Source organism: Salmo salar, chromosome ssa10 (genome assembly GCF_905237065.1).
Source record: "Salmo salar chromosome ssa10, Ssal_v3.1, whole genome shotgun sequence".
Taxonomy (NCBI): Eukaryota; Metazoa; Chordata; class Actinopteri; order Salmoniformes; family Salmonidae; genus Salmo; species Salmo salar.
In genome coordinates, this window is record NC_059451.1 from 108,882,360 (window position 1) to 108,908,398 (window position 26,039).

General features: G+C 45.0%; 1 protein-coding gene across 1 annotated transcript in view; it reads right to left on the reverse strand.

Moving 5' to 3' along the window:
- The window catches only part of LOC106561484 (spondin-1), a 105,363-nt gene that overhangs the window by 52,444 nt on the left and 26,880 nt on the right, over nucleotides 1–26,039 (reverse strand). The window contains exons 4-6 of the mRNA XM_014125483.2: nucleotides 25,040–25,113; nucleotides 24,724–24,846; nucleotides 22,879–23,027 (exon numbers count right to left, since the gene is read on the reverse strand). Coding sequence (XP_013980958.2) covers nucleotides 22,879–23,027; nucleotides 24,724–24,846; nucleotides 25,040–25,113 — 346 coding nt within the window. The remainder of the gene's footprint in view (nucleotides 1–22,878; nucleotides 23,028–24,723; nucleotides 24,847–25,039; nucleotides 25,114–26,039) is intronic.

A 26,039-nucleotide genomic window follows, 5' to 3' on the forward strand; every position in this document is an offset into this window, starting at 1 on the left:
CCTCGTCACGCGCATAAGCGATCATTTGGACTCACCTGGACTCAATCACCTGTGTTATTTCCTTCCCTATATCTGTCTGTCCTCCAGCTCTGTTCCCCACTTCCGCATTAACGTTCATATGTCGTTTTGTTACCCATGTGCTGACGCTGTTCATGTCTTGTTCCTTGTCTGTTCCTCATTAAATGTTTGACTCCCTAATACCTGCTTCTCTACTCGAGCATCGGTCCTTACAGTAGTTGACATTTAAAAAGGCTTCTGAAGTTTGTAATTTCCACTTCGAAATTTCAGACTTGATTTTCTCTTATGAAAAAAACCCTACAAAAATGTCCATTAATTATAATCCACATAATAACTGACATCTGTTGTTGCTGCAGGATTATTATCCTGCTGTAGCAAACTGGCTCAAATTAAGATCCTACATCTGTAAGTCAAATGAGGGAATATGAAATACATCAATACAGAATGGGAGCACTAAACCAGGGTTTAATGACACACACTGAATATGGTACAGCAAGTCTAGAGCCTTAGAAGGAAATATCTATATACTGAAGAAAAATATAAACGCAACATGTAAAGTGTTGGTCCCGTGTTTCATGAGCTGAAATAAAAGATCCCAGATGATATATATATTTTTTTATCCCAGAAATGTTCCGTACACACAGAAAGTGTATTTTTCTCCTTTGCCAAGATAATCCATCCACCTGACAGGTGTGGCATATCAAAAAGCTGATTAAAGAGCATGGTCATTACACAGGTGCACCTTGTGCTGGGGACAATAAAAGGTAATATAATCTGTCCTCTGTCTGACCTAGACCGCTATCTGTGACTACCTTTTCTCCCTTTAATTCATGTTTGATAATCAGCACATCCTATGCGGAATAGATGCCATGATCAAACTTTCTGTTGTCATTGAGTGACATCAGCGATTTGCTTCATCAATTAAGACGGCCTCTAATCATTTCGGAGGCTGGCATTTATACACATACAGCTCTGTGCTGTGGCTTGCACATTAATCAATGCCTAGCAACATGAGACAGGAGCTGACCAACAAGGCTTGTGTTAAAAAATACAGGGTGATTAAATATGGCCTTTCAATAACATAACTGCGACAACAGCAAAAGCATCAAGAGTAAGTTTACTCTGGCTTATCAGAAAAGGGTAATTTGTCATGTTTGGGTGCTGGAGGATGTTTTCATGGTGAGCCAAGTGATAAATCATCCATATGTCAGAATTGACATTACGTATTACTTGACAAGAGATTACATGAGTCAAACATACTGTAAATCACAGACCATTTAATCATGTCAGTGTATTGGCTCGGTTTTAAAAGCAGGGGATTAAATTAGTAAGAATAGATCTACAGGTAAAAGTATGTCTATGACAATTACCAGCAGACCCTCTGGACATCATGGTATAAAGTTGTCTGAGGCCTAGGGTTAAGAGCATTGGGCCAGTAACCGAAAGGTCGCTGGTTCGAATCCCCAAGCTGGCAAGTGGAAAAATCTGCCGTTCTGCCCTTGAGCAAGGCAACAACAACTGCTGATGACTTGGACGACAGTTAAGGCAGCCCCCCACACATCTCTGATTCAGAGGGGTTGGGTTAAATTCGGAAGACGCATTTCGGTTGAATGCATGCAGTTGTTCAACTGACTAGGTGTCCCCTTTCCCCATAGTATACAGTGTATTCGGAAAGTATTCAGACCCCTTGACTTTTTCCACATTTTGTTACGTTACAACCTTAATCTAAAATTGATTAAATCGTTTTTTTCCCCTCATCAATCTACACACATTACCCCATAATGACAAAGCAAAAACACCTGTATTTGGGGAGTTTCTCACATTCTTGTCTGCAGATCCTCACAAGCTCGGATGGGGAGCGTCGCTGCACAGCTATTTTCAGGTCTCTCCAGAGATGTTAAATCTGGTTCAAGTCCAGGCTCTGGCTGGGCCACTCAAGGACATTCAGAGACTTGTCCCAAAGCCACGCCTTTGTGGTCTTGGCTGTGTGCCTAGGGTCGTTGTCCTGTTGGAAGGTGAACCTTCGCCCAAGTCTGAGGTCCTGAGCGCTCTGGAGCAGGTTTTCATCAAGGACCTCTCTTTACTTTGCCACCCTTTATCTTTCCACCCTTTATCTTTCCCACGATCCTGACTAGTCTCGCAGTTCCTGCCTCTGAAAAACATCCCCACAGCATGATGCTTTTATTTAACTAGGCAAGTCAGTTAAGAATAACTTCTTATTTCCAATGACGGCTTACCTTGGCCAAACCCTAACCCAGACAACGCTGGGCCATAGTGCACTGCCCTATGGGACTCCCAATCACGACCTGATGTGATACAGCCTGGAATTGAACCAGGGTCCGTAGTGACGCCTCTAGCACTGAGATGCAGTGCCTTAGACCGCTGCACCACCCGGGAGCCATGCTTCACCTTATTGATGATGCCAGGTTCCCTCTGGACGTGACGCTTGGCATTCAGGCCAAAAAGTTCAATCTTTGTTTCATCAGACCAGAGAATCTTCTTTCTCATGGTCTGACAGTCCTTTAGGTGCCTTTTGGCAGCCAGCTCTAGGAAGAGTCTTGGTGGTTCCAAACTTCTTCTATTTAAGAAAAATGGAGGCCACTGTGTTCTTGGGGACCTTCAATGCTGCAGAAATGTTTTGGTACCCTTCCCCCGATCTGTGTCTCGACACAATCCTGTCTCGGAGCTCTACGGACAATTCATTTGACCTCATGGCTTTGTTTTTGCTCTGACATGTGCCTTTGCAAATCATGTCCAATCAATTGAATTAATCACAGGTGGACTCCAATCAAGTTGTAGAAACATCTCAAGGATGATCAATGGAAACAGGATGCACTTGAGACAAAATGTTGAGTCTCATAGAAAAGGGTCTGAATACTTATGTAAATAATGTATTTCGGTTTTTAATTTTTAATAACGTTGCTAAATAAAAAAACAGTTTTCGCTTTGTCATTATGGGGTATTGTGTATAGATGTTTTTGTTTAATGTATACCAGTGAAGCCTGAAGCTACCCAAAGTGATGTTCAAACACGATGAGATTTGCAGTGACGTAGGGAGCAAGAAAATATCCTCCCTCAGGCTAGAAAGTCATTGCAGGTTTTGGAAATCACGGATATTTTTACTTTTAATTATACCATGCGATGTCACAGAGAAGTGACATTTTTTATGAACTGTTTTCTTATATTTTTAACCACAGATCATTGAAAGACAATATTTTCACATAAACTCAGCAAAAAAAGATACGTCCCTTTTTCAGGATCTGTCTTTCAAAGATAATTCGTAAAAATCCAAATAACTTCACAGATCTTCATTGTAAAGGGTTTAAACACTGTTTCCCATGCTTAATGAACATGCACCTGTGGAACGGTCGTTAAGACACTAACAACTTACAGATGTTAGGCAATTAAGGTCACAGTTATGAAAACTTGGGACACTAAAGAGGCCTTTCTACTGACTCTGAAAAACACCAAAAGAAAGATGCCCAGAGTCCCCCTGCTCATCTGCGTGAACGTGCCTTAGACATGCTGCAAGGAGGCATGAGGACTGCAGATGTGGCCAGGGCAATAAATTGCAATGTCTGTACTGTGAGACGCCTAAGACAGCGCTACAGGGAAACAGGACAGACAGCTGATCGTCTTCGCAGTGGCAGACCACGTGTAACAACACCTGCACAGGATTGGTACATCCGAACATCACACCTGCGGGACAGGTACAGGATGGCAACAACAACTGCCCGAATTACACGAGGAACGCACAATCCCTCCATCAGTGCTCAGACTGTCCGCAATAGGCTGAGAGAGGCTGGACTGAGGGCTTGTAGGCCTGTTGAAAGGCAGGTCCTCAGCAGACATCACTGGCAACAACGTCGCCTATGGGCACAAACACACCGTCGCTGGACCAGACAGGACTGGCAAAAAGTGCTCTTCACTGACAAGTCGCGGTTTGGTCTCACCAGGGGTGATGGTCGGATTCGCATTTATCGTCGAAGGAATGAGCGTTATACCGAGGCCTGTACTCTGGAGCGGGATCTATTTGGAGGTGGAGGGTCCGTCATGGTCTGGGGCGGGGTGTCACAGCATCATCGGACTGAGCTTGTTGTCATTGCAGGCAATCTCAACGCTGTGTGTTACAGGGAAGACATCCTCATGTGGTACCCTTCCTGCAGGCTCATCCTGACATGACCTTCCAGCATGACAATGCCACCAGCCATACTGCTCGTTCTGTGCGTGATTTCCTGCAAGGCAGGAATGTCAGTGTTCTGCCATGACCAGCGAAGAGCCCGGATCTCAATCCCATTGAGCACGTCTGGGACCTGTTGGATTGGAGGGTGAGGGCTAGGGCCATTCCCCACAGAAATGTCAGGGAACTTGCAGGTGCCTTGGTGGAAGAGTGGGGTAACATCTCACAGCAAAAACTGGCAAATCTGGTGCAGTACATGAGTAGGATATGCACTGCAGTTCTTAATGCAGCCGGTGGACACACCAGATACTGACTGTTACTTTTTTGTTTAGGGACACATTATTCAATTTCTGTTAGTCATATGTCTGTGGAACTTGTTCAGAGTATGTCTCAGTTGTTGAATCTTGTTATGTTCATACAAATATTTACACATGTTAAGTTTGCTGAAAATAAACACAGTTGACAGTGAGAGGACGTTTCTTTTTTTGCGGAGTTTATGTAGACACTGGTTTATTTCTGTGACATTCTAAATTAGTTGGACTAATCTCTAATTAGCCGAGCACAAAGCGGCTATACAGCTGCTAATACCTCTGCAAACAAACTGTTCACTTTAGTTTAGAGGAGGAGACTAAGATCAGCTCCATGTCTGTCTGTCTGTCTGTCTGTCTGTCTGTCTGTCTGTCTGTCTGTCTGTCTGTCTGTCTGTCTGTCTGTCTGTCTGTCTGTCTGTCTGTCTGTCTGTCTGTCTGTCTGTCTGTCTGTCTGTCTGTCTGTCTGTCTGTCTGTCTGTCTGTCTGTCTGTCTGTCCTGCTTCATTACATGGTATTTCTCTAGACAGTCTAAACAGACAATGCAGTGATGTCTGTGATCTGTTGTCATCAGACCAGCATTCATGATCTGTTGTCATCAGACAAGCATTCATGATCTGTTGTCATCAGACAAGCATTCATGATCTGTTGTCATCAGACAAGCATTCATGATCTGTTGTCATCAGACAAGCATTCATGATCTGTTGTCATCAGACCAGCATTCATGATCTGTTGTCATCAGACCAGCATTTATTAGCTTGGCTTATGACTCCATTTAATTAGCCAAAATAAAAATAACATTGCAGATACGGTATCATAGTGCTGTGATGTTAGATATGACTGAAAACACATTTCTGCATAATGATGAGAAGAAAGTTTGCAGAAGACATATACTTTTAAGATGATGTTTGGTTCCTTAAAACTTCGACATATGTTTTCAACATACTTCAAACAATTTAACATGACCACGAATAGAAATACACATACTGTGTCCCCATATTTGTTTTTAAAGTTCTGAAAGTTTCAAAGTCAGTTTTCAAAGCATTTTTTGACCCAGCAATGGACATTTCAAACATGCATTCAGGTGCAATTTGACAATTCAAATACCCAGCTAGCAGGTTCCATCCATATTGTAATGGTCATACACCAGAACAGCCTCCCTCCCATTCCCCTGGAGGTTGGGGGACAGTTGAGGGGAACTGAGAGTCTGGTTATTTGCTTTGACCTTCAGTTGAGTTGACTTTACTCAGCCAGGCCATGCAGGCTGGCAGGGAATCATCTGACTGGGAGGGATGTTGACCCCAGTGACCGTCCGGGGTGAGGTGCTAGACACAGTGACTTGTCACACTCCACACACACTACATGTGCTTGAGCTGAAATATATGCATGCAGGTATAAGCCAAGCTTGGATCTGACTTTTATAAAAGTGTAGGAAGAGACGCAGTAAAGATTCTATCTGGTTTTGGTCATAGGCTTATCTGATTGACACTTTCTTTCACAGTTTTTTGTAGCACTTTCTTTTTTTTAAGAAATATGCTTTTATCTACAGAAACATGTAAAATACATGTAGCCTAACTGTAGAGACATGCTTTACATTTTTTTACCCCAGTGTATAACTGCTGGTGAAGGCATTACCATACCATCCACATACTGCACATTCAGGTCTCAGGTGCTGTAGCTACCTTAGGACAGTATTAACCACCTAAGCCACTCAATGGTAATGATCTCGTCTTCTCTAGATTGGATCACTGAACTACATGAATGAATGTGACGGTAGAGAACCTGAGCCTGAACCTGAGCAGAACCTTCCTTAGGGCTACAGTAACACGCACGTTGTTCGTTGATTGCTAATATGCTACAGCGCTCAGATCAAAATCCTTTGGTCGTTTGTTGTTGTGCTGTTCATTAGTATCTCTTCGACGTCAAGCATGAGGGTTTAGCTACCTGCTCTTTCATCTTCATAGAAAGTTCCTCAACCTGAACTGAATCAAATCCCTCTCCATCAAAACCTTAGGCCCTTCTTTCGATTACACAATAATACAAGAGAATAATTAGGACGGAACACAATCTATATCCACATTTTTTAAAATCGTTTTGTTTTGTTGAAATGCCCAACCATCCATCCCCCCTAAGTGGTTCAGATGTTCACACACTGATTCTTAAGCTAGTTCTAGTTACAGATGAAACTGACTGTGTTCTGTCTGGCTATTCATTCTAAGCCATGGTCACAGTCAAGAGAACAAACTCAAGGTGTTGTGTGCATCTTATCATTCAGCTGGCATTCAGGGAAGAGGTTATTATAATACATTCTTAACATACCAAAGCATTTTTATGAATTACCTTCTGGGCTGTGTGGTACATATTCAGAATGTTTATCTCATTGCAAAGACAATCCTTTAGGCTTATAATGACCGCCCAGTTTAGATGTCTAATCAAATCGCTGATCTGCTTCTCCATCATAGTTGTTCCTCATTGTCAGGCAAGATATTCATTTTAATCATTGGAGATCGGGGGCTTTTATGGCTAGTTGATAGGAGGACAGAGCTGCAGCTACTACCAAAAATAGTTTTGATATTGCAAGCTTCCTTAAGAATATATGTAACAAACGATGTGTGGAGTCCAATAATACCCTAATAAGAAAAGAGATAGAACGTCTTGTGTCCGTTACCATAATAACGAGAGCTTCCTCCTGCTCCGATCTTTACAAATGATTTTCTGACAGAGGATTTCAGCTTCACCTTCAGTGAGGCCAACAGACAGACACCCAATGCAGCAGCAACACTCTTTCATCAAAAAGTGAATTCCAAATTCAGGGAGCTTAAAGACTTTTGAATGGGATACATTTATTAGTTGTCTTCAATTCTAATGAATTCTAAATATGGATGATCAATAACATGACCTTCTCTTCCGACATCAAAATCAGGTGTTTACAAAAACAGAGAAATCAGGTTCTATTTAGCAGTTGAACAGTGCTTTATCAAAGAGAGAAGCTACACCTATAAATAATACACACTTGATTGGTGGCAAGTCCTGTTGATATTAGCAAATAATATCTGTAAGTCATCTATAGGCCGTCTTTTTAATTTATTTTTACTTTAAATATTTATATATATTTGTTTTCTTTAAAACAACAATACAATACATACAGTACAAATGGCCGCTCTAACTAAAAGCCAACTAAAAGAGAGGACAGATGTAGGATCTTAATTTGATCACCCTGTTGCAGAAAATGTAAAACTTGTAGTGTATTTGAGATTGAAAATAATTCAGAAGTTAGTTATTTCCACTTTGAAATGTCACACTTGATTGACCCTTACAAAAAAGTATCGACCCTCTACAAACATGTACATTAATTATAATCCAAATAATAATTCACATTTCCTGTTGCTGCAGGATTATTTACCTGCTGTAGCAAATGTGCTCAAATTAGGATCCTACATCTGTATTATGGGTGAAAGATTTGACCCTCCACTCACCACTACCATAACAAAGGAGTAAGGGATACATGGGCCATGGAGAGCCTGTCTGAGTCTCTAAGCATTGATGTCAGATTGAATCCCACTACAAAGTGTGCTATCAAAGGCATCAGACATCAGACGTGACAGAGAGGAGTGTGTTGAGAGATAGTCGTCCCTGCAAATATTGTAATTTCAGCATGAAGGTGTCCTGAACAGGAGGTGATATAGCTGGAGTCTTTAGGTAACAGTTTTAGACATTCTGAGAATGATGTTCAAGACTTGCAGCTAATGCAAGCCACCAAAATCCCCAACCGGTGTCAATTTAACCTCATTAAAATGCAAGACAAATGTTCTCTCATTTTGGAAACTCATCATTAGCTGTTAGTGAGATGGTAGCTTAGGGGTCCGTATGAAGGCCAGTGCTCTCTCTCCTCTCTCTCCTATCCCCACTCTATACATTACCCAGACAGCACTGACACATGTTTAAGAAGTTTCCCATGTCTCTAGTCAGTGATATCTTACTACAGTTCACTTCACCAGCGCTCTCTGAAACAAGTCTACTCAACCGTCAGCATATCCCTTTCACAATAACAGTCTGAGGTTGACCTAGGGACACAAACAGGCAGGCAAACACATAAAAAGAACAACACTGAAGTGAGAAGTATTCTTAAATTAGACTTGATAGTAAAGGTATGAAAATACACTTGGTCATTAGTCTAGGGGTTCACATACTTTTTCCTACACTGTGAATGTTTAAACGATGTATTCCAATATAGACAAGAAAAATACAATAATTTGTGTGTTATTAGTTTAAGCACACTATGTTTGTTTAATGTGTTGACCTAGATGAAGATCAGATCAAAATATATGACCAATTTATGCAGAAATCCAGGTATTTCCAAAGGGTTCACATACATTTTCTTGCCACTGTAGGCAATTCCTTCCACTATTATCTGATAAACAAAAAACAGAACCACATTATAATGTGTATGAACTGTATTATAGATTATGTTCACTCTCAACGTTATTGATACATTAAATAGGTGAGTATGAGAGTGAGGAACTGTGCACTTTCAGTGGAATGAAATGTTTGACAAGCCCACAGAGACTGTCCTGGAAATGCTTTTGTTAAGGACTCTCACATTCCTACTGTACCATGGGACAATAGCTGCCTTGGAGAGATTGTCTAGTGTTTAGGGGAGCTAGTCCAGGCTGTCACCCAGACCAGTGTGTGTGTGTGTGTGTGTTGACTGTCACCTTTCTTTGTGTGTGTTTGTGTGCGTGCCTGCATGTGTGTGTATGCTGTCAGGTATCTCTCTGCGGCACAGGAGGGAGGAACCCACAGAGCAAATTAGGGGCAGATTACTGTCAACACGGCCTTTGGATAACAGGAATAATTTACATAGGAAAAACATGGCCGCCAAGGGCTGTTATTGAAAACAGATTGATGAGAGGACCCTCATGAATTAAAGAAGCTCTGAGCATAATGTGGCTTTATTGTGTTAGGATATAGCCTGAATCTTAATATGGGAACAATTTTATCCTACTATTAGAGACAGAGACATTCAGAACATTCCCTCTGGGGAACAAGCCAAGAACCATGAATGTTTCGAAACAACAAAAACTCACAAAGTGAACCTTCATTGCCTTACAAAAGCCTAGGACACTGACTCTCAGCACACACTGTCAGCCACACAGTTCTTGCAAAAGTGTCCCGAGCTCCCTGGACATTAGCAGTATAGTGATGTCGTCACGAGGTGACAAAGCACAAACACTTGGGATTCCCTTTGAAGAGAGCTCTAAGCAGCAGTTCATTCTTTTAATGTGCTTTAGAAATGTCAAGATGTGAGCAGATTGTAAGAGATGCTGTCAAGCCCTGCCTGGACACTTCAGGTTTCCTCCTCTTCACTGGGATATGTATGGGAGGCAATAAAGGCTGAGTTTGGCTGTGGGAGAGGCCTGCAGCAATTTCTTCTGAATGAAAGTTAAGGACAGCTATGCAGGCTGGCATGCCCCCTGTCTTCATCCCTTCCTCCCAACCCTCCCCTGACAATCTCAGTGAAATTAAGCCTTCAGAAAAAAAGACAGATAGTCAAAAAGCCAGAGAGAAACGCTAAGGATGTGTTTATGAGACGGAGGAAAGACATTCCAGTCAAAAGGAAGGGAGGCTTAGGATGTGTTTATGAGACAGAGGAAAGACATTCCAGTCAAAAGGAAGGGAGTCTGTGAAGTGTCTGGAGAGGAAAAGATACAGATGCACTCTGACGATTTCCAGATTGACGATAACTGACGAGAAACTCTAAACTTTGTTTACAGCAAAATTGGTCTGAAATGTTTGTGCACTAATTTACAGGTTTCTGTCCAGGTAAAGACCCTATGAGTGCATATCTAGTGCATGTTGCCTATGACATTTGCATATAACCTCCAGAACCATACAGTGCTATATCGTATGACACTGTTAAAATACTGATCTACCACTAAAGGAAGTCTGCAAGTTCTGCAAAACTATACAACCAAAACAATCTACATTTCCATTCAATATTCACCTGAGTATTCTATCAGCTACAGTACTCTGTGCACACCTATGGGTGCTGTGAGGCATATCTCTCCTCCATGTCCAGGATTAGAGATTTGTTAGGAAATCTTGGGCTTTGTCCTCCATATTATCAGAGCTAATTCCCCGCTGGATGTTTGAGATTCCCCTGTAATCCCGGGCTTACTGGAGCCCATGAACTGTGTGCCTTTGGACCAGGCTTTCTCCCCTGGTGTATTGGTGTCCACCAGGCCTCAACAGAGTACACTGGCAGAGTGGACAGAGTCAAACATGGGTGCTTAGGCTGCATCCTAACAGTGGAGGGAAAGCCTCTCTCATCCCCTGCAAAAGCATTTAAAGTGGGTGGAGGGCACAAACAAACACGTTTGACCAGCTGAAATAGAATGTGTATAGCCACTATAGCCAGACTGTACACAGATGAGTTGGATCCACAGGCCTGTAGAAACCAGATAAAGTATTCATCAGCATAACTATGTATCTAAATTCCTTCATGTGGGTTTTTGACGATAGTTCCTCTTTCACAGTAGGGCAATAACAAAAAGCCTTTAATGTGCATTAATTACAAACTCGTATGAAATCTGTAAATATTAATACAAAATGTAAATTACGAGCCTAGTTTAGCCAAGGAGAAAGCACTGTATATAGAGAGAAAGACAGAATCCTTTCTGGCTACCCATGATTGGCTGAGATAATGGAGCGGTTGGAAATGCAGAGAGATGAGTTCTGATTGCTCTGTTATGTCATTCTGTCTGTAACATAATGTGGGCTTCTGAAGTCTATAACAGAATGTGGAATTCCCTGGTCTTTATACTGTATATTAAAGTTTTCTGTAGTGACAATGGTGAGTGAAGTCAAAAATCACTATAGTTTTATAGCACTATAGTTTTACATCACAGGAGGTTGGTGGCACCTTAACTGGGGAGGACAGGCTCGTGAAAAGGGCTGGGGCGGAATAAGTGGAATGGTATCAAATACATCAAACACATTGTTTCCATGTAATTGATGCCGTTCCATTTTCTTAGTTCCAGCCATTATTATGAGCCCTCCTCCCCTCAGCATCCACTGTTTTATATCTATTTTTTAAGCAACAATCATTGCTGGTTGAGGAAACTTTCATATAAAACAAAGTATAGAAATGTATACCTCAGTAAAAGGCAATTCAATTCAGTTTCATGCCATTGTCATTGTTTATCAGACTATGCCAGGTTTTATTGTACAGGGAAGTCTATTGTAAGATCAGCCTCACAAGCCAAGAGAGGGGATAGGCCTGTCTTTCAAATACTGATGTCTCTGTGAAAAATCGCAAAGCTGAGCTGACAGGCAACCAGAAACTGCCAGTTGGTTTAAATTAGACAATTGTTCCTCGATAAACTACTGGAACACCTTTCAAACAATGCAGCAGTCTACTCTGCGAAATCCTGCCCAAACGTGCCCAGCGAGCAGAAGATTCACACAGTGAAGAATCCTGTGGTGGCCATCCAAAACCCTGATAGCTTAAGACTGTCTGTAAAAAGCATTAGGCAATAGTGTGGCCTGTTAGGGCTAGCAGGCATGGTGGAAAGGCCGGGCCGACAGACAGAGCTCTCCAGAGATCGCATTTACTTTAAATTGCCCCAGCTCTAGATTGAGCTGACCCACCTCTTGAGGAGGATATAGAGGGGGATATAGAGGGAGATAGAGAAGGGGATATAGAGGGGGATACAGAGGGGGATATAGAGGGGAATGCAGAGAGGGATATCGAGGGGGATATAGAGGGGGATATAGAGGGGGATACAGAGGGGAATGCAGAGAGGGATATAGAGGAAGATATGGAGGGGGATAAAGAGGGGGATATATAGGAATATACAGAGAAGGATACAGAGTGGGGATACAGAGGGGGATACAGAGAGGGATATCGAGGGGGATATAGAGGAAGATATAGAGGGGGATATAGAGGAAGATATAGAGGAAGATATAGAGGGGGATATAGAGGGGGATATAGAGGAAGATATGGAAGGGGATACAGAGGGGGATATAGAGGAAGATATAGAGGGGGATATAGAGGGGGATATAGAGGAAGATATAGAGGGGGATATAGAGGGGATATAGAGGAAAATATAGAGGGGGATATAGAGGAAAATATAGAGGGGGATATAGAGGGAGATATAGAGGAAGATATAGAGGGGGATATAGAGGAAGATATAGAGGGGGATATAGAGGAGGATATAGAGGAAGATATAGAGGGGGATATAGAGGAAGATATAGAGGGGGATATAGAGGGGGATATAGAGGAAGATATAGAGGGGGATATAGAGGAAGATATAGAGGGGGGATATAGAGGAAAATATAGAGGGGGATATAGAGGAAGATATAGAGGGGGATATAGAGGGGGATATAGAGGAAGATATAGAGGGGGATATAGAGGAAGATATAGAGGGGGATATAGAGGAAGATATAGAGGGGGATATAGAGGGGATATAGAGGAAGATATAGAGGGGGATATAGAGGAAGATATAGAGGGGGATATAGAGGGGGATATAGAGGAAAATATAGAGGGGGATATAGAGGAAGATATAGAGGGGATATAGAGAAGATATAGAGGGGGATACAGAGGGGGATACAGAGGGGGATATAGAGGGGATATAGAGGGGGATATAGAGGGGGATATAAAGGGGGATATAGAGGAGGATATAGAGGGGGATATAGAGGGGGATATAGAGGAAGATATAAAGGGGGATATAGAGGGGGATATAGAGGGGGATATAGAGGAAGATATAGAGGGGGATATAGAGGGGGATACACTGTATGACAGTGATGTCCTGCCAAATGTTAATTAGAGTCTGATTCCGACCTTGCAAGCATTTTCTCACAACTTATAGCCTGGAAATGTGACATGTAAATTTGCATGTTTGCAATTTGCTGCGTTTGTGGGGGTCCTTACAATACGGACATTACATTAAATGTGTATCATGTGAGTCATTGATAATGCATGTAAATGTTGAATTACTCAGTGCGTGTTGCCCATGTCTAATCTCAATGTGTTAGCTGCTTTGTGATTCAACGCATGCACGCACACACGCACGCACGCACACACACACACAGACAGAGAGAGAGATTGTGTTGTTAAGCATTCCAAGGATGTCAATTGTATGCAAATGGAATGCACCATACTGTTAGAGGAAATGGAAAGTTCACAGCACTGTTACATCAGAGATCACTGAAGGCACTCACTACATCGCCTTGGTTAGTGGACAACATTACAGCATAAGCCATTTCATCAGAGTTCTCATTAACTTCATACTGTGAATTGGTAATAGCTAGCACAATACACATATTATCACGATGGGGATCATCATAAAACACCCAATAATAATGATATCTGGAATACAAATCTTTGGCAAGGAGAATACATCTGTACCAAGGTCCTACTGTACATTTTCTTAAGAACAGACTACTTAAAGGGGCAATCTTTTCAATAACTTCTTCACTGAAATGGTGTATTGCTTTCTACCTATGCTATGAGTATGGCCCCCCCACTTGAACCTCATCAATATGTAATCATCATGTTTCACACCCACACTCTCTTCAATTGTCCTCTCATCGGTTCCACAGCCCATTCTACACAAGATGACAGTTGGTTGAGTTCAAGGTCAACAATCTCCACAGTCCACAGCACTTCAACAAATGCCTGTATAAGTCATGGCTACCAGAGCCAGAACGGGACCATTAATAAACATTGAAAATAACTTCCAGAATAACAGTACACTCTTAGAAAAAAGGTGCTATCTAGAACCTAAAAGGGTTATTCGGCCATCCACCCTTTGAAGAACCCTTTTTGTTCCAGGGAAAACCCTTTGGTTCCAGGTAGAACCCTTTAGGGTTCCATGTAGAACCCATTACAAAGAGAATTCTACATGGAACCCACAAGAGTTCTACCTGGAACCAAAAAGGGTTCTACCTGGAAGGAACCAAAAAGGGTTCTCCTATGGGGACAGCCGAAGAACCCTTTTGGAACTCTTTTTTCTAAGTGTACAGAAGGCGATACAAATGATACAAATCAGAATTTGCTCATACAGTTCATTACTAAAAACAATGAATGATATTATGTTGAGAAATAATCTTCATTTATTATTTACACAAAAATGTACAGCATAACATTGAAGTGTTCAGAACCATTTATTTTGATTCTGTCTTTACTTAATGTAAATACCAGAGCATGGAGATGAACATTCAGAGTTTCTTCACCTCGAGCTCTTGTCCTATGGTGTCACGACACCGACGGATGGTGGCGCCACTCCTCGGCCGGGCGGAGCTCGGCGGTCGTCGTCGCCGGCCTACTAGCTGCCATCGATCCTTTTTTGTTTCACTTTCTGTTGGTTAGGTCTAGGTAGGCACGCACCTGTTTTGGGTTAGTCATTAGTAGGGGGGGTTATTTAGTTTAGCGTAGGATGTCTGTGTTTGTGCGTGATTGTGTTTCTTGTCCGGTTTATGTGCTTGAGGAACGTGTGCTGGTTTTCCTCTGCCTGTGGTTGGTTTCGTTGTGTTCACCACCGCAGAAGTATTTAAGGGCTGCGTCCCTATATTTTTGGCGACCACATCCATTTTCTTGAATAAAGAAGTGTGGTCAAGAATTCTCTGTCTCCTGCGCCTGACTCTACCTCTCCTGCTTTTTTGAGCCAGCCCGTGACAGAAATCACGCACCAAACTTGATGGAGTCAGCAGGAGCTTCAGCGCCAACCCTGTCCATGGAGGAAAGAGTTGACCAACACTCCACCCTGCTCCACCGTCTGGGGAACGCCATGGATCAGGTGTTGGCGCGCATGGAGAGCTGGGACCGAAGCGCTCTCGGCCCCCTGAACGCGGCAGGTCAACAGCCTGCGCCCCCACCAGCACCCACAGCACCCAGTACCAGTGGGGTGAAACTCGCTCCCCCCAGGGAGTACGATGGGACGGCCGCTGGGTGTAAGGGCTTCTTACTCCAGTTGGAGTTATACCTGGCGACTGTTCGTCCCTCTCCCTCGGGGGAGGAGAGGGTCAGCGTCCTCGTCTCCTGTCTCACGGGTAAGGCCCTGGAATGGGCAAACGCCGTGTGGGACAGTCCGGACTCAGCCAGGGACAACTACCCAGAGTTCACCCGCCGCTTTCGGGCAGTATTCGATCATCCCCGGAGGGGAGAGCGGCGGGTGAGCGGCTGTTTCACCTGAGGCAGGAGACGAGGAGCGCGCAGGATTTTGCTCTCGAGTTCCGGACCCTGGCCGCGGGAGCAGGGTGGAATGAGAGGGCCCTTATAGATCACTACCGTTGTAGTTTGAGGGAGGACGTCCGCCGGGAATTAGTCTGTCGGGACACGACCATCACCCTGGACCAACTGGTGGATCTGTCCATCCGACTGGACAATCTGCTGGCCGCCCGCGGACGTCCGACCCGGGCCCTGCTCATTCCACCCTCCAGCCCTCCTGCTCCCACGCCTATGGAGATAGGGGGGGCAGCAGCCAGGAAGACTGGAGGGGGAGTTCGCTCCTGCACCTCATGCGGTCGCAGAGGGCACACTGTGGACCGGTGCTGGAGAGACTCACCTGGGAGTCCAGAAGGCAGGCAGAGCGCTCCTTTGACACCTCAGGTGAGTCAGCACCAGCCTCACCCAGAGCCCCCTGTCCGTCACATGTATGTGTCAGTGTCTTTTCCTTGTTTCTTCCCTCACTCCCGGTTTAAGGCGCTAGTCGATTCAGGCGCGGCGGGGAGTTTTATGGACCGTGGGGTCGCGGCTAAGTTAGGGATTCCCCTGGTCCAGTTGGACCAACCCTTCCCCGTGCACGCCCTAGACAGTCGACCACTAGGGTCAGGGCTGGTCAGGGAGGTCACTGTGCCACTGGTCATGGTAATGCGGGGGGGTCATGAGGAGCGGATTAGTCTTTTCCTCATTGATTCCCCAGCGTTTCCAGTGGTTCTAGGGATTCCCTGGCTAGCCACTCACAACCCTAAGATTTCGTGGGGACAGAGGGCTCTTAAGGAGTGGTCAAATGAGTGCTCGGGCAGGTGCATAGGAGTTTCCATCGGTGCGACTACGGTGGAGAGTCCAGACCAAGTCTCCACCGTGCACATTCCCTCAGAGTATGCCGATTTGGCTATCGCCTTCAGTAAAACAAAGGCGACCCAATTACCACCTCATCGACGAGGAGACTGTGTGATAAACCTCCAGGTGGGCGCTGCAATTCCTCGTAGTCACGTTTATCCCCTGTCTCAGGAGGAAACAGCGGCTATGGAAACATACGTCACTGAGTCTTTGAGGCAGGGATACATTCGGCCATCTAACTCACCCGTCTCCTCGAGCTTCTTTTTTGTGAAGAAGAAGGAGGGAGGTCTGCGCCCGTGCATTGACTATAGAGGTCTAAATGCCATCACAGTGGGTTTCAGTTACCCACTACCTCTCATCGCCTCGGCGATAGAGTCATTTCACGGGGCGCGCTTCTTCACGAAATTGGATCTCAGGAGTGCATATAATCTGGTGCGTATCCGAGGAGGGGACGAGTGAAAAACTGCATTTAGTACCACATCTGGCCATTATGAGTACCTCGTCATGCCTTATGGGTTAAAGAATGCTCCCGCAGTCTTCCAATCCTTTGTGGACGAGATTCTCCGGGACCTGCTCGGTCAGGGTGTAGTGGTGTACATCGATGACATTCTGGTCTACTCCGCTACACGCGCCGAGCATGTGTCTCTGGTGCGTAAAGTGCTTGGGCGACTGGTGGAGCATGACCTATACGTCAAGGCTGAGAAATGTGAGTTTTCCAAACCAGCCGTCTCTTTCTTGGGGTATCGCATTTCCACATCAGGGGCAGTGATGGAATGTGACCGCATCTCAGCCGTGCGTAATTGGCCGACTCCCACCACGGTGAAGGAGGTGCAGCGGTTTTTGGGATTTGCCAATTACTACCGGAGGTTTATCCGGGGCTTTGGGCAGGTGGCGGCTCCCATTACCTCACTGATGAAGGGGGGCCCGGTGCGGTTGCGGTGGTCCGCGGAGGCGGACAGTGCCTTTAGTCGTCTGAAGGTTTTGTTCACCGACGCTCCGGTGCTGGCGCACCCGGACCCCTCTTTGCCCTTCATAGTGGAGGTGGACGCGTCTGAGGCTGGGGTAGGAGCCGTGCTGTCCCAGCGCTCGGGCGCCCCCCCCAAGCTCCGCCCCTGCGCCTTCTTCTCTAGGAAGTTGAGTCCGGCGGAGCGTAACTATGATGTGGGGGACAGGGAGTTGTTGGCTGTGGTCAGAGCCCTGAAGGTGTGGAGACATTGGCTTGAGGGGGCGCGTCACCCTTTTCTCATCTGGACTGACCACCGCAATCTGGAGTACATCCGGGCGGCGAGGAGACTGAACCCGCGTCAAGCCAGGTGGGCGATGTTCTTTACTAGATTTCTCGTATATCCCAGGTTCCCGGAACACTAAGGCCGACGCACTGTCTCGTCTCCATGACGCCGAGGAACGGTCCACCGATCCCACTCCCATACTTCCAGCCTCCTGCCTGGTGGCACCGGTGGTCTGGGAGGTGGACGCGGACATCGAGCGGGCGTTACGGACGGAGCCTACTCCTCCGCAGTGTCCAGTGGGTTGTAAGTACGTTCCGCTCGGTGTTCGCGATCGTCTGATTCGGTGGGCTCACACGCTTCCCTCCTCGGGTCACCCAGGGGTTGAGCGGACAGTGTGTGGTCTTAGTGGGAGATACTGGTGGCCCACCTTGGTGAGGGACGTGAGGCACTATGTCTCCTCCTGTTCGGTGTGCGCTCAGAGTAAGGCTCCCAGGCACCTGCCTAGAGGGAAATTACAGCCCCTCCCGGTTCCACAACGACCATGGTCCCACCTGGCGGTGGATTTCCTGACCGATCTCCCGCCGTCTCAGGGCAACACTACGATCCTGGTCGTTGTGGACCGGTTCTCTAAGTCCTGCCGTCTGCTTCCGTTACCCGGTCTTCCTACGGCCCTGCAGACCGCGGAAGCCTTATTCACCCACGTCTTCCGGCACTACGGGGTGCCCGAGGATATCGTCTCAGATCGAGGCCCCCAGTTCACGTCCCGAGTGTGGCGGGCGTTTATGGAGCGACTGGGGGTTTCGGTCAGTTTGACCTCGGGGTTTCACCCCGAAAGTAATGGGCAGGTAGAAAGGGTAAACCAGGAGGTGTGGGCAGGGGAGTGGGCAAGGTTCGTGCCATGGGCCGAAACGGCTCAGAACTCTTTGCGCCACTCCTCCACCAACATGTCACCATTCCAATGTGTGTTGGGTTATCAGCCGGTCCTGGGGCCATGGCATCAGAGCCAGACGGAGGCCCCTGCGGTGGAGGAATGGGTTCAGCGCTCAAGGGACACCTGGGACGCTGTGCAGGAATCCCTGGAACGAGCCAGGGAGCGACAAAAGGCAAGCGCTGACCGGCACCGCAGCGAGGCCCCAGTGTTCACCCCAGGGGAGAGAGTCTGGCTCTCGACCCGGAACCTGCCCCTCCGCCTGCCCTGCCGGAAGCTGGGTCCGCGGTTTGTGGGGCCATTTAAAGTCCTGAGGAGAATAAACGAGTTGTGTTACAGATTACAACTTCCTTCTTATTATCGTATTAACCCCTCGTTTCATGTGTCTCTCCTCAGGCCAGTGGTAGCTGGTCCGCTGCAGGAAAATGATGTACGGGAGGTCCCTCCACCCCCCCTGGACATCGGGGGGCCCCCGGCGTACACAGTCCGGTCCATCTTGGACTCCAGACGCCGGGCGAGGGGCCTGCAGTACCTTGTGGACTGGGAGGGGTACGGCCCGGAGGAGAGGTGCTGGGTACCGGTGGAGGACAAATTGGACCCAGCGCTCATCCGGGGAGTTCCACAGCCTCCATCCGGTTCGCCTGCGGCCCGCCCCCCGGGGCGTCCTCGAGGCCGGCGTCGGCGCGCTGCGGGAGCCGCGCGTCAGGGGGGGAGTACTGTCACGACACCGACGGATGGTGGCGCCCCTCCTCGGCCGGGCGGAGCTCGGCGGTCGTCGTCGCCGGCCTACTAGCTGCCATCGATCCCTTTTTGTTTCACTTTCTGTTGGTTAGGTCTAGGTAGGCACGCACCTGTTTTGGGTTAGTCATTAGTAGGGGGGGGGGTTATTTAGTTTAGCGTAGGATGTCTGTGTTTGTGCGTGATTGTGTTTCTTGTCCGGTTTATGTGCTTGAGGAACGTGTGCTGGTTTTCCTCTGCCTGTGGTTGGTTTCGTTGTGTTCACCACCGCAGAAGTATTTAAGGGCTGCGTCCCTATATTTTTGCCGACCACATCCATTTTCTTGAATAAAGAAGTGTGGTCAAGAATTCTCTGTCTCCTGCGCCTGACTCTACCTCTCCTGCTTTTTTGAGCCAGCCCGTGACATATGGTGTCTCTTAATTCAGATGAATCCATGTTTTCCCCTGCCTTATCTTGAGTCTACTGTTATGTACCAGTGTTTCAGTGTTCAGCAGAAACTATTTCCCTTCCCTGGCTAGAAATTGATTCTGAGCTCCTTCAGTAGCATTTCCCAAGGTCAGCAGCAGAATTAGAAAATGTAATCACCCCAAAACTGGACAATATTGCTTCCCGCGACATTGTCAAATGATGATCACTGAATGTTATAATCTACCCTTATCGTGTGAGAATGAAAGCGCATACGACAACACCCAATAGCCAGTGTCTCAATTCAACAGAATAGAAGGAATGGCTTAGTGTTGTGGCATTTACCCCTATACAGCATTAAGCATTCCTGGCTTCTTAAAGGGGCAATCCTCTATTGCTACTATAATTTTTTTTAACTGTAAGCATATTTTACTCCATTGTTTGTAAACAATGTAATTGTAGACAAACACTTCATAGTCTCAAAACATGGTTAAAAGTGTCATTTTTTTATCAAACATCAGGAAGTTGATCATTGATTGTGTGAGCTTTGACAAAGGAAGCATGTGTGTGCAGACACTTTCCTTTCTATTTTCTATTAGCAATGACTGTTAGCAATATCACAGGATACAAAATACTGATTACAAAAATAAAAATCTGCAGATGGAAAAGACTGACAATCTCTCTGACAAGAAAAAGCTACTCCAAAGCCCAGATAGCAGGAGTGACAGATAACCCAAAAACAGTCATGTTGTCAGAGAGACACTCACAGATGCCAAAATACTGCTGCCATATCTATGATTTCACTCTAAATATCTCCCTGTTATGTCCACATCTTTAGAGAGAAATGGACACTTCAACACAAGGTGAAGCCAGGTGTGCTATAGATAAGGATGTATAGGTAGATATTTGCAGTATGTAAGCAATTATATAAATGGCCTACGTAGATCACACAAAAAAAACAAGAACTCTGATGGCCACATTGATGTATGATATAGATTGGTCAGCTGACAACGTCACGGAAACGATGCGCACGAGTTGATTCTGGATGGCCAGATAGCTACCAACAATGACAATAAACTTCCATGTGGGGAATCGGAAGTGACTCGCTCCAGACAGTTTCCTCTTGTTCTTGATGCCATGTCTTGTTTTGAGGTGTTTTATTAACTGATTTCATGTCGATGCTAACACGGCTAAAATTCACTAGCTAGCTAACCAACAACTGTAACAACGTATTTGAGAGACAACATGTGTATTGATGTTTTTAAAAACATTGGAGACTAAATATAGTTTACATGTTGTCAACAATCTAAGCCAACCCCGCCTGTTTTGGCCCACAGTTGCGCAGGAGTCGGTTGTGTTGCTAAACAACCAACCCGTCTATAATACAGGAGATGGCATTCCAAAGCAAACAGATGACAGGTATGATGAATGGTGTAGACTGTGTGTTGACAGGCCAGTGCACTACAGTGGATGGATGACAGGAGGCTGTGAGAACACTGGTCACTGTCACATCCACAAACAGTCATAACACGACCACCAGACTGCTCTTTGAATTCTGGAAGCATCTGCATCCTATACAGTAAGGACCATTACTAATCTGGGTCCAATGTAATTCTATCACTATTTAGTTTCATAACCAATTTCAATCAGTAATATAACTTTTGCAAGAGTGTTTCGATTTCAAAGTATTATGCTCATTCCTATGGTTTGAATGATACTTTGATATCACACCCATTTTTCCTGAACGCACCGATTCTGCATATTTTCTTTCTGTTGCTCAATAAGAAGATTTTTTTTCAGGTTTCAGGGGGTGTGGTTCGATGTAGCAGTTACTGATGTTTGTCCCCCATGAGACACCATAGGAACAAAGCCAGCATCACTTCTTCAAAATATTCAGAATCTAAGATGACTCAAGGAATCTGTAGTACATTTGGATGTATTTGCCAAAGAGGTTTTAGTATTTCTCAAGTAAAGAAATGTGCCACATGTTGTCTGACGGTATGTAAACCAAGTCCAATCTGTTGTGCTGCTGGGCAGGTCTGTCTCACTGTCAGTGTGTTCTGCTGTACGACTGGAGAGCACAATCACCTCAGCTGTTTATCCTGTGTTAGTGGGCAAGTGGGCATTGTTGAATTCAAAACCCAACCCTCAAATACGTCATGACGAACTCTTTTACTCAAATCTCAAGAAACTCTGTTTTGCAAGATACTGACTTTACGACCAAAATTAACCTACTTGCACTTTTTTGTCAATTTTGGCACTGGAATAAATGCTTCAGACTTATATCAATGTCACATATGCCGTTTTCAATAAGAGGAGTTTGTTCTCGAGTTCAGTTCTTCTTTAAGATTATCTGTGATGTGGCCGTCCTCTCTCACTTCTCCCTCCATTAGCCATGCCCCCTCTCCTCCACAGCCATCCCATAATGCCCCTCAGCATCTCATCTGTCCCTGGGCTCAACACTCTATTGGTGCCATGTCACCCAATAGCAGGAAATTAACATTAAACAGCAGAGTGGTGCAGATCAGCCAATATACAGACTAATGTGTTTCATTAAGATGTCAAGGAGGGCCTTCCATTAACTGATCAACCTTTGACATGCTGTTTCAGAGGCGGAGACAGGTAGGAGATATGACTATGAAAGTCTGCACAGAAAAGACAGAGCTGAAAGAATAGAAATATCAAGACATCAGAGATTGGAGATAAAGCTGATCAGCGTACATGAACAGGTCTGAACCAGAGGAGGCTGGTGGGAGGAGCTATTAAAGGATGGGCTCATTGTAATGGAATAAATAGAATGGTATCAAACACATCAAACATGGAAACCACAGGTTTGACTCTGTTCCATCTATTCCATTCCAGCCATTATAATGAGACCGCTCTCCAATAGCTCCTCCCTCTGGCCTCCTCTAGCCTGAATCCATGATGTTTGGTTTTACCTCCTGACTGTACTGTCTGCATCTCTCTTTTATCATAGTCTCACTAAGAGGAGTCTAACCAAGCTCACCTTCTGTCTAATCTCTTCCTCCATCTTAACTGGAGACCCCAGCTCTGCCACCTGTTTCACCCCTTCACTGGCGAAGCCCCTGTACTCCCACAGGACATAGCTCCTGGAGTGGGATGCCCCGATGAGGGCTGACCAATGATTGGCACGTCCTGTATAGGGGGGAAACAAAGAGACAATTTGACAAAGAAATAAAGTGTGTGTGTGTGTGTGTGTGTGTGTGTGTGTGTGTGTGTGTGTGTGTGTGTGTGTGTGTGTGTGTGTGTGTGTGTGTGTGTGTGTGTGTGTGTGTGTGTGTGTGTGTGTGTGTGTGTCAGTGCGTCTGTGCATGCGTGGAAGCTGACAGATCGCTCCTGCCTTTGACTTTGCATGTGGCTGGAAGTTAGTTACAATGTGAGGCCTGCACTACCATTGCTGGAGCCCTCATCATTACTGAGAGAGTAGACCCTGTCACACCACACACATACCGTACATATATATAAATACTGTGTATATATATATATATATATATATATATATACAGTCAGGTCCAAAATTATTAGCACCCTTGATAAAGATCAGCAAAAAATACTGAATAAAATAAATAATACTGAGCTATATTGTATGCTCCACATTGAAAAACATGATTGTATTATTTTATACTAATACAATTGCTCAGAGAAAGACATTTTGTAAAAACAAGTAAAAACAAATAATTAAGATCCCTAAGACTAAGATCCCTCCCAATGTGTTCTTCAATCTCATAAAACATTTAATAAAAAGGCTCAGTGCCCTTCTCGTCGCAAGGTGAGATATTGAAAGGTATTGAAAACAGGGGTGGCAATAATTTTGACACAATCTTTTAGAAGAACAAAAATAGTTGTTAAACAAAAACTATTTTTTGAGCAATTGTATTAGTAGAACTTTTTTTTGCATAGCTCAGTATTTGTATTATTTTATACAGTCTTTTTGCTCATCTTTATTAAGGGTGCCAATAATTTTGGACGTGACTGTACGGTACTGTATATATAACTCTATCAAAAAACAATTGATGCTTGGAACTATGGTCCCTCAGCGCTCTCCTCAGAAACCCTTGAATGTAATTATGTTTTTCCATGATACGTTACTCTTTGTGAAAGATTCTATATACAGCTGGAGGGAAAGGCGAACTATACAGTTAATCTGTTTAAACCCATCAGGCCCATAGCGAATCCCTGTGACGTGCTATAATGTACCAAAACTTGTTTTCTTATTTCCTGCCAAAACAGCCTCTTCCTGTCTCAAATTATTTATGGAGATTCCTTTCGTAAGCTGTGACTACATAACGCTGACTGCAAGGAATACGTAGGGTCTGTGGTTCGGATCATCAGCTCCAAAGAAGTCACCGTGTCATAACAGCTATGATACTGTTTTACTGACCTACGTTGACTGAACATTCTTCGTTTAAATCCCAACAACACACAAAGAATTTGAGAGGAATCCTCTAAACCACAGTGTGCTGCTTTTTCCATGCAGTATGTCCTGTGTGGCTCAGTTGGTAGAGCATGTCGCATGCAACACCAGGGTTGTGGGTTTCATTTACCACGGGGGACCAGTATAAAAAATGTATGCACTCACTACTGTGAGTCGCTCTGGATAAGAGCATTTGCTAAAATATAAGCATGTTACTCTAGTTAACAGACAGTCTAAATATGTCCAGGGTAAAATGTCACCTTCTTGTGTTTCTTCTCCAACCACAATGTCTTGCTTCATTACTATAATGCAGATCCTTTCACACTCCATAGAAAACGGACAGAGGAGCAACAGGTGGGAAGTTGTACAATCATGTGGGGGTGTAGATATACTGTATGACCCCAGTGAGGGACTTACTGGGGTAGTCTTTAGGGTGAATCTTCTCCGACCAGTTCCCAAAGAAGGTGACTCTGTACTTGGCCGTCCCACAGGCACAGCATTCCAGAGGGGGCTTTTCTGTGGTCTCCCCAAACACAGCCTCTGAAAGGCACACACATACACATGCACACACACACGCACAAAGAATGGATAAGAATGGGGATGTTGCTTGATCTAACAGAATAGTTGAAGAATATGACTACATCCAGAATCTCCATTATAATCTACGGTAACAGATGATATAAAAGGGCTGTTCTGTGAGAAGTAACATTGGTATAGGACAGATATGCTGCACCTTTCTCACACAGTCTGACGGTGAGGGAGCCTTCATCCTGGAAGTAAATGATCCTCTTCTGCACAATGCTGGCCCTGCAGAGGAGGAAGAACGCCATTCCTTTTATTCACTGACAGCACAAAAACATACAGCACTCGTGTTAGCACACAACTTCTAGCGGCATACACACACACACACACACACACACACACACACACACACACACACACACACACACACACACACACACACACACACACACACACACACACACACACACACACACACGCACACACACACACACACACACACACACACACACACACACACACACACACACTGCCGAGAGCCATAAACTTGTACACGCAACAGAAACTGTGTGCCAATAGCAACACCCGGCCATTAGAATGCTCCTCTCTTTCTCTCTTGTAGTGCGTGAGGAGTGTCTGTTTCCTCTGAGGAGAGGTGGTAAAACCACCCCGTCAGAGAGCACGCCAGAGGCACTGCCAACCCTGCTCCCCATCAAGCTCTGCAGAATACCAACGTACAGAGAGCCAGGAGTCCAGATTGAGACTGATCCACAGGACAGCCCATCAACACTGTGACCATTATGACTGCACTCTCTCTCACACTCTCTAAAGCTCATCTCCCAGGGAAGAACATTGGTAACGTATCTGGGGGTTGAAGATAAAATATCAAATGGTGCTGGACTCATCAAACAGCCGGATCTAAGTGACCGGGAGCCAAACAGACAAGCTCCAGCCCAAACTGTTTTCCACAGTAGATGGCATCCCAACTGCAGCTGTGGATATATCCTCAGCCATACAGCTGTTCTGAGGCCCACAGTTACATTGTACGGAGCTCAACAGGGACTTTGTTATAAAGCAACTTGATAATACATTTCATTAATCATTTCACTTTAAAATATGATACAGTAATTGATTAATATTAGACACATCAAGTAATCAAGGTTCAGATGAGGACAAACTCTGTAAAAAGATCACTTTAGCCCAATGTCAAT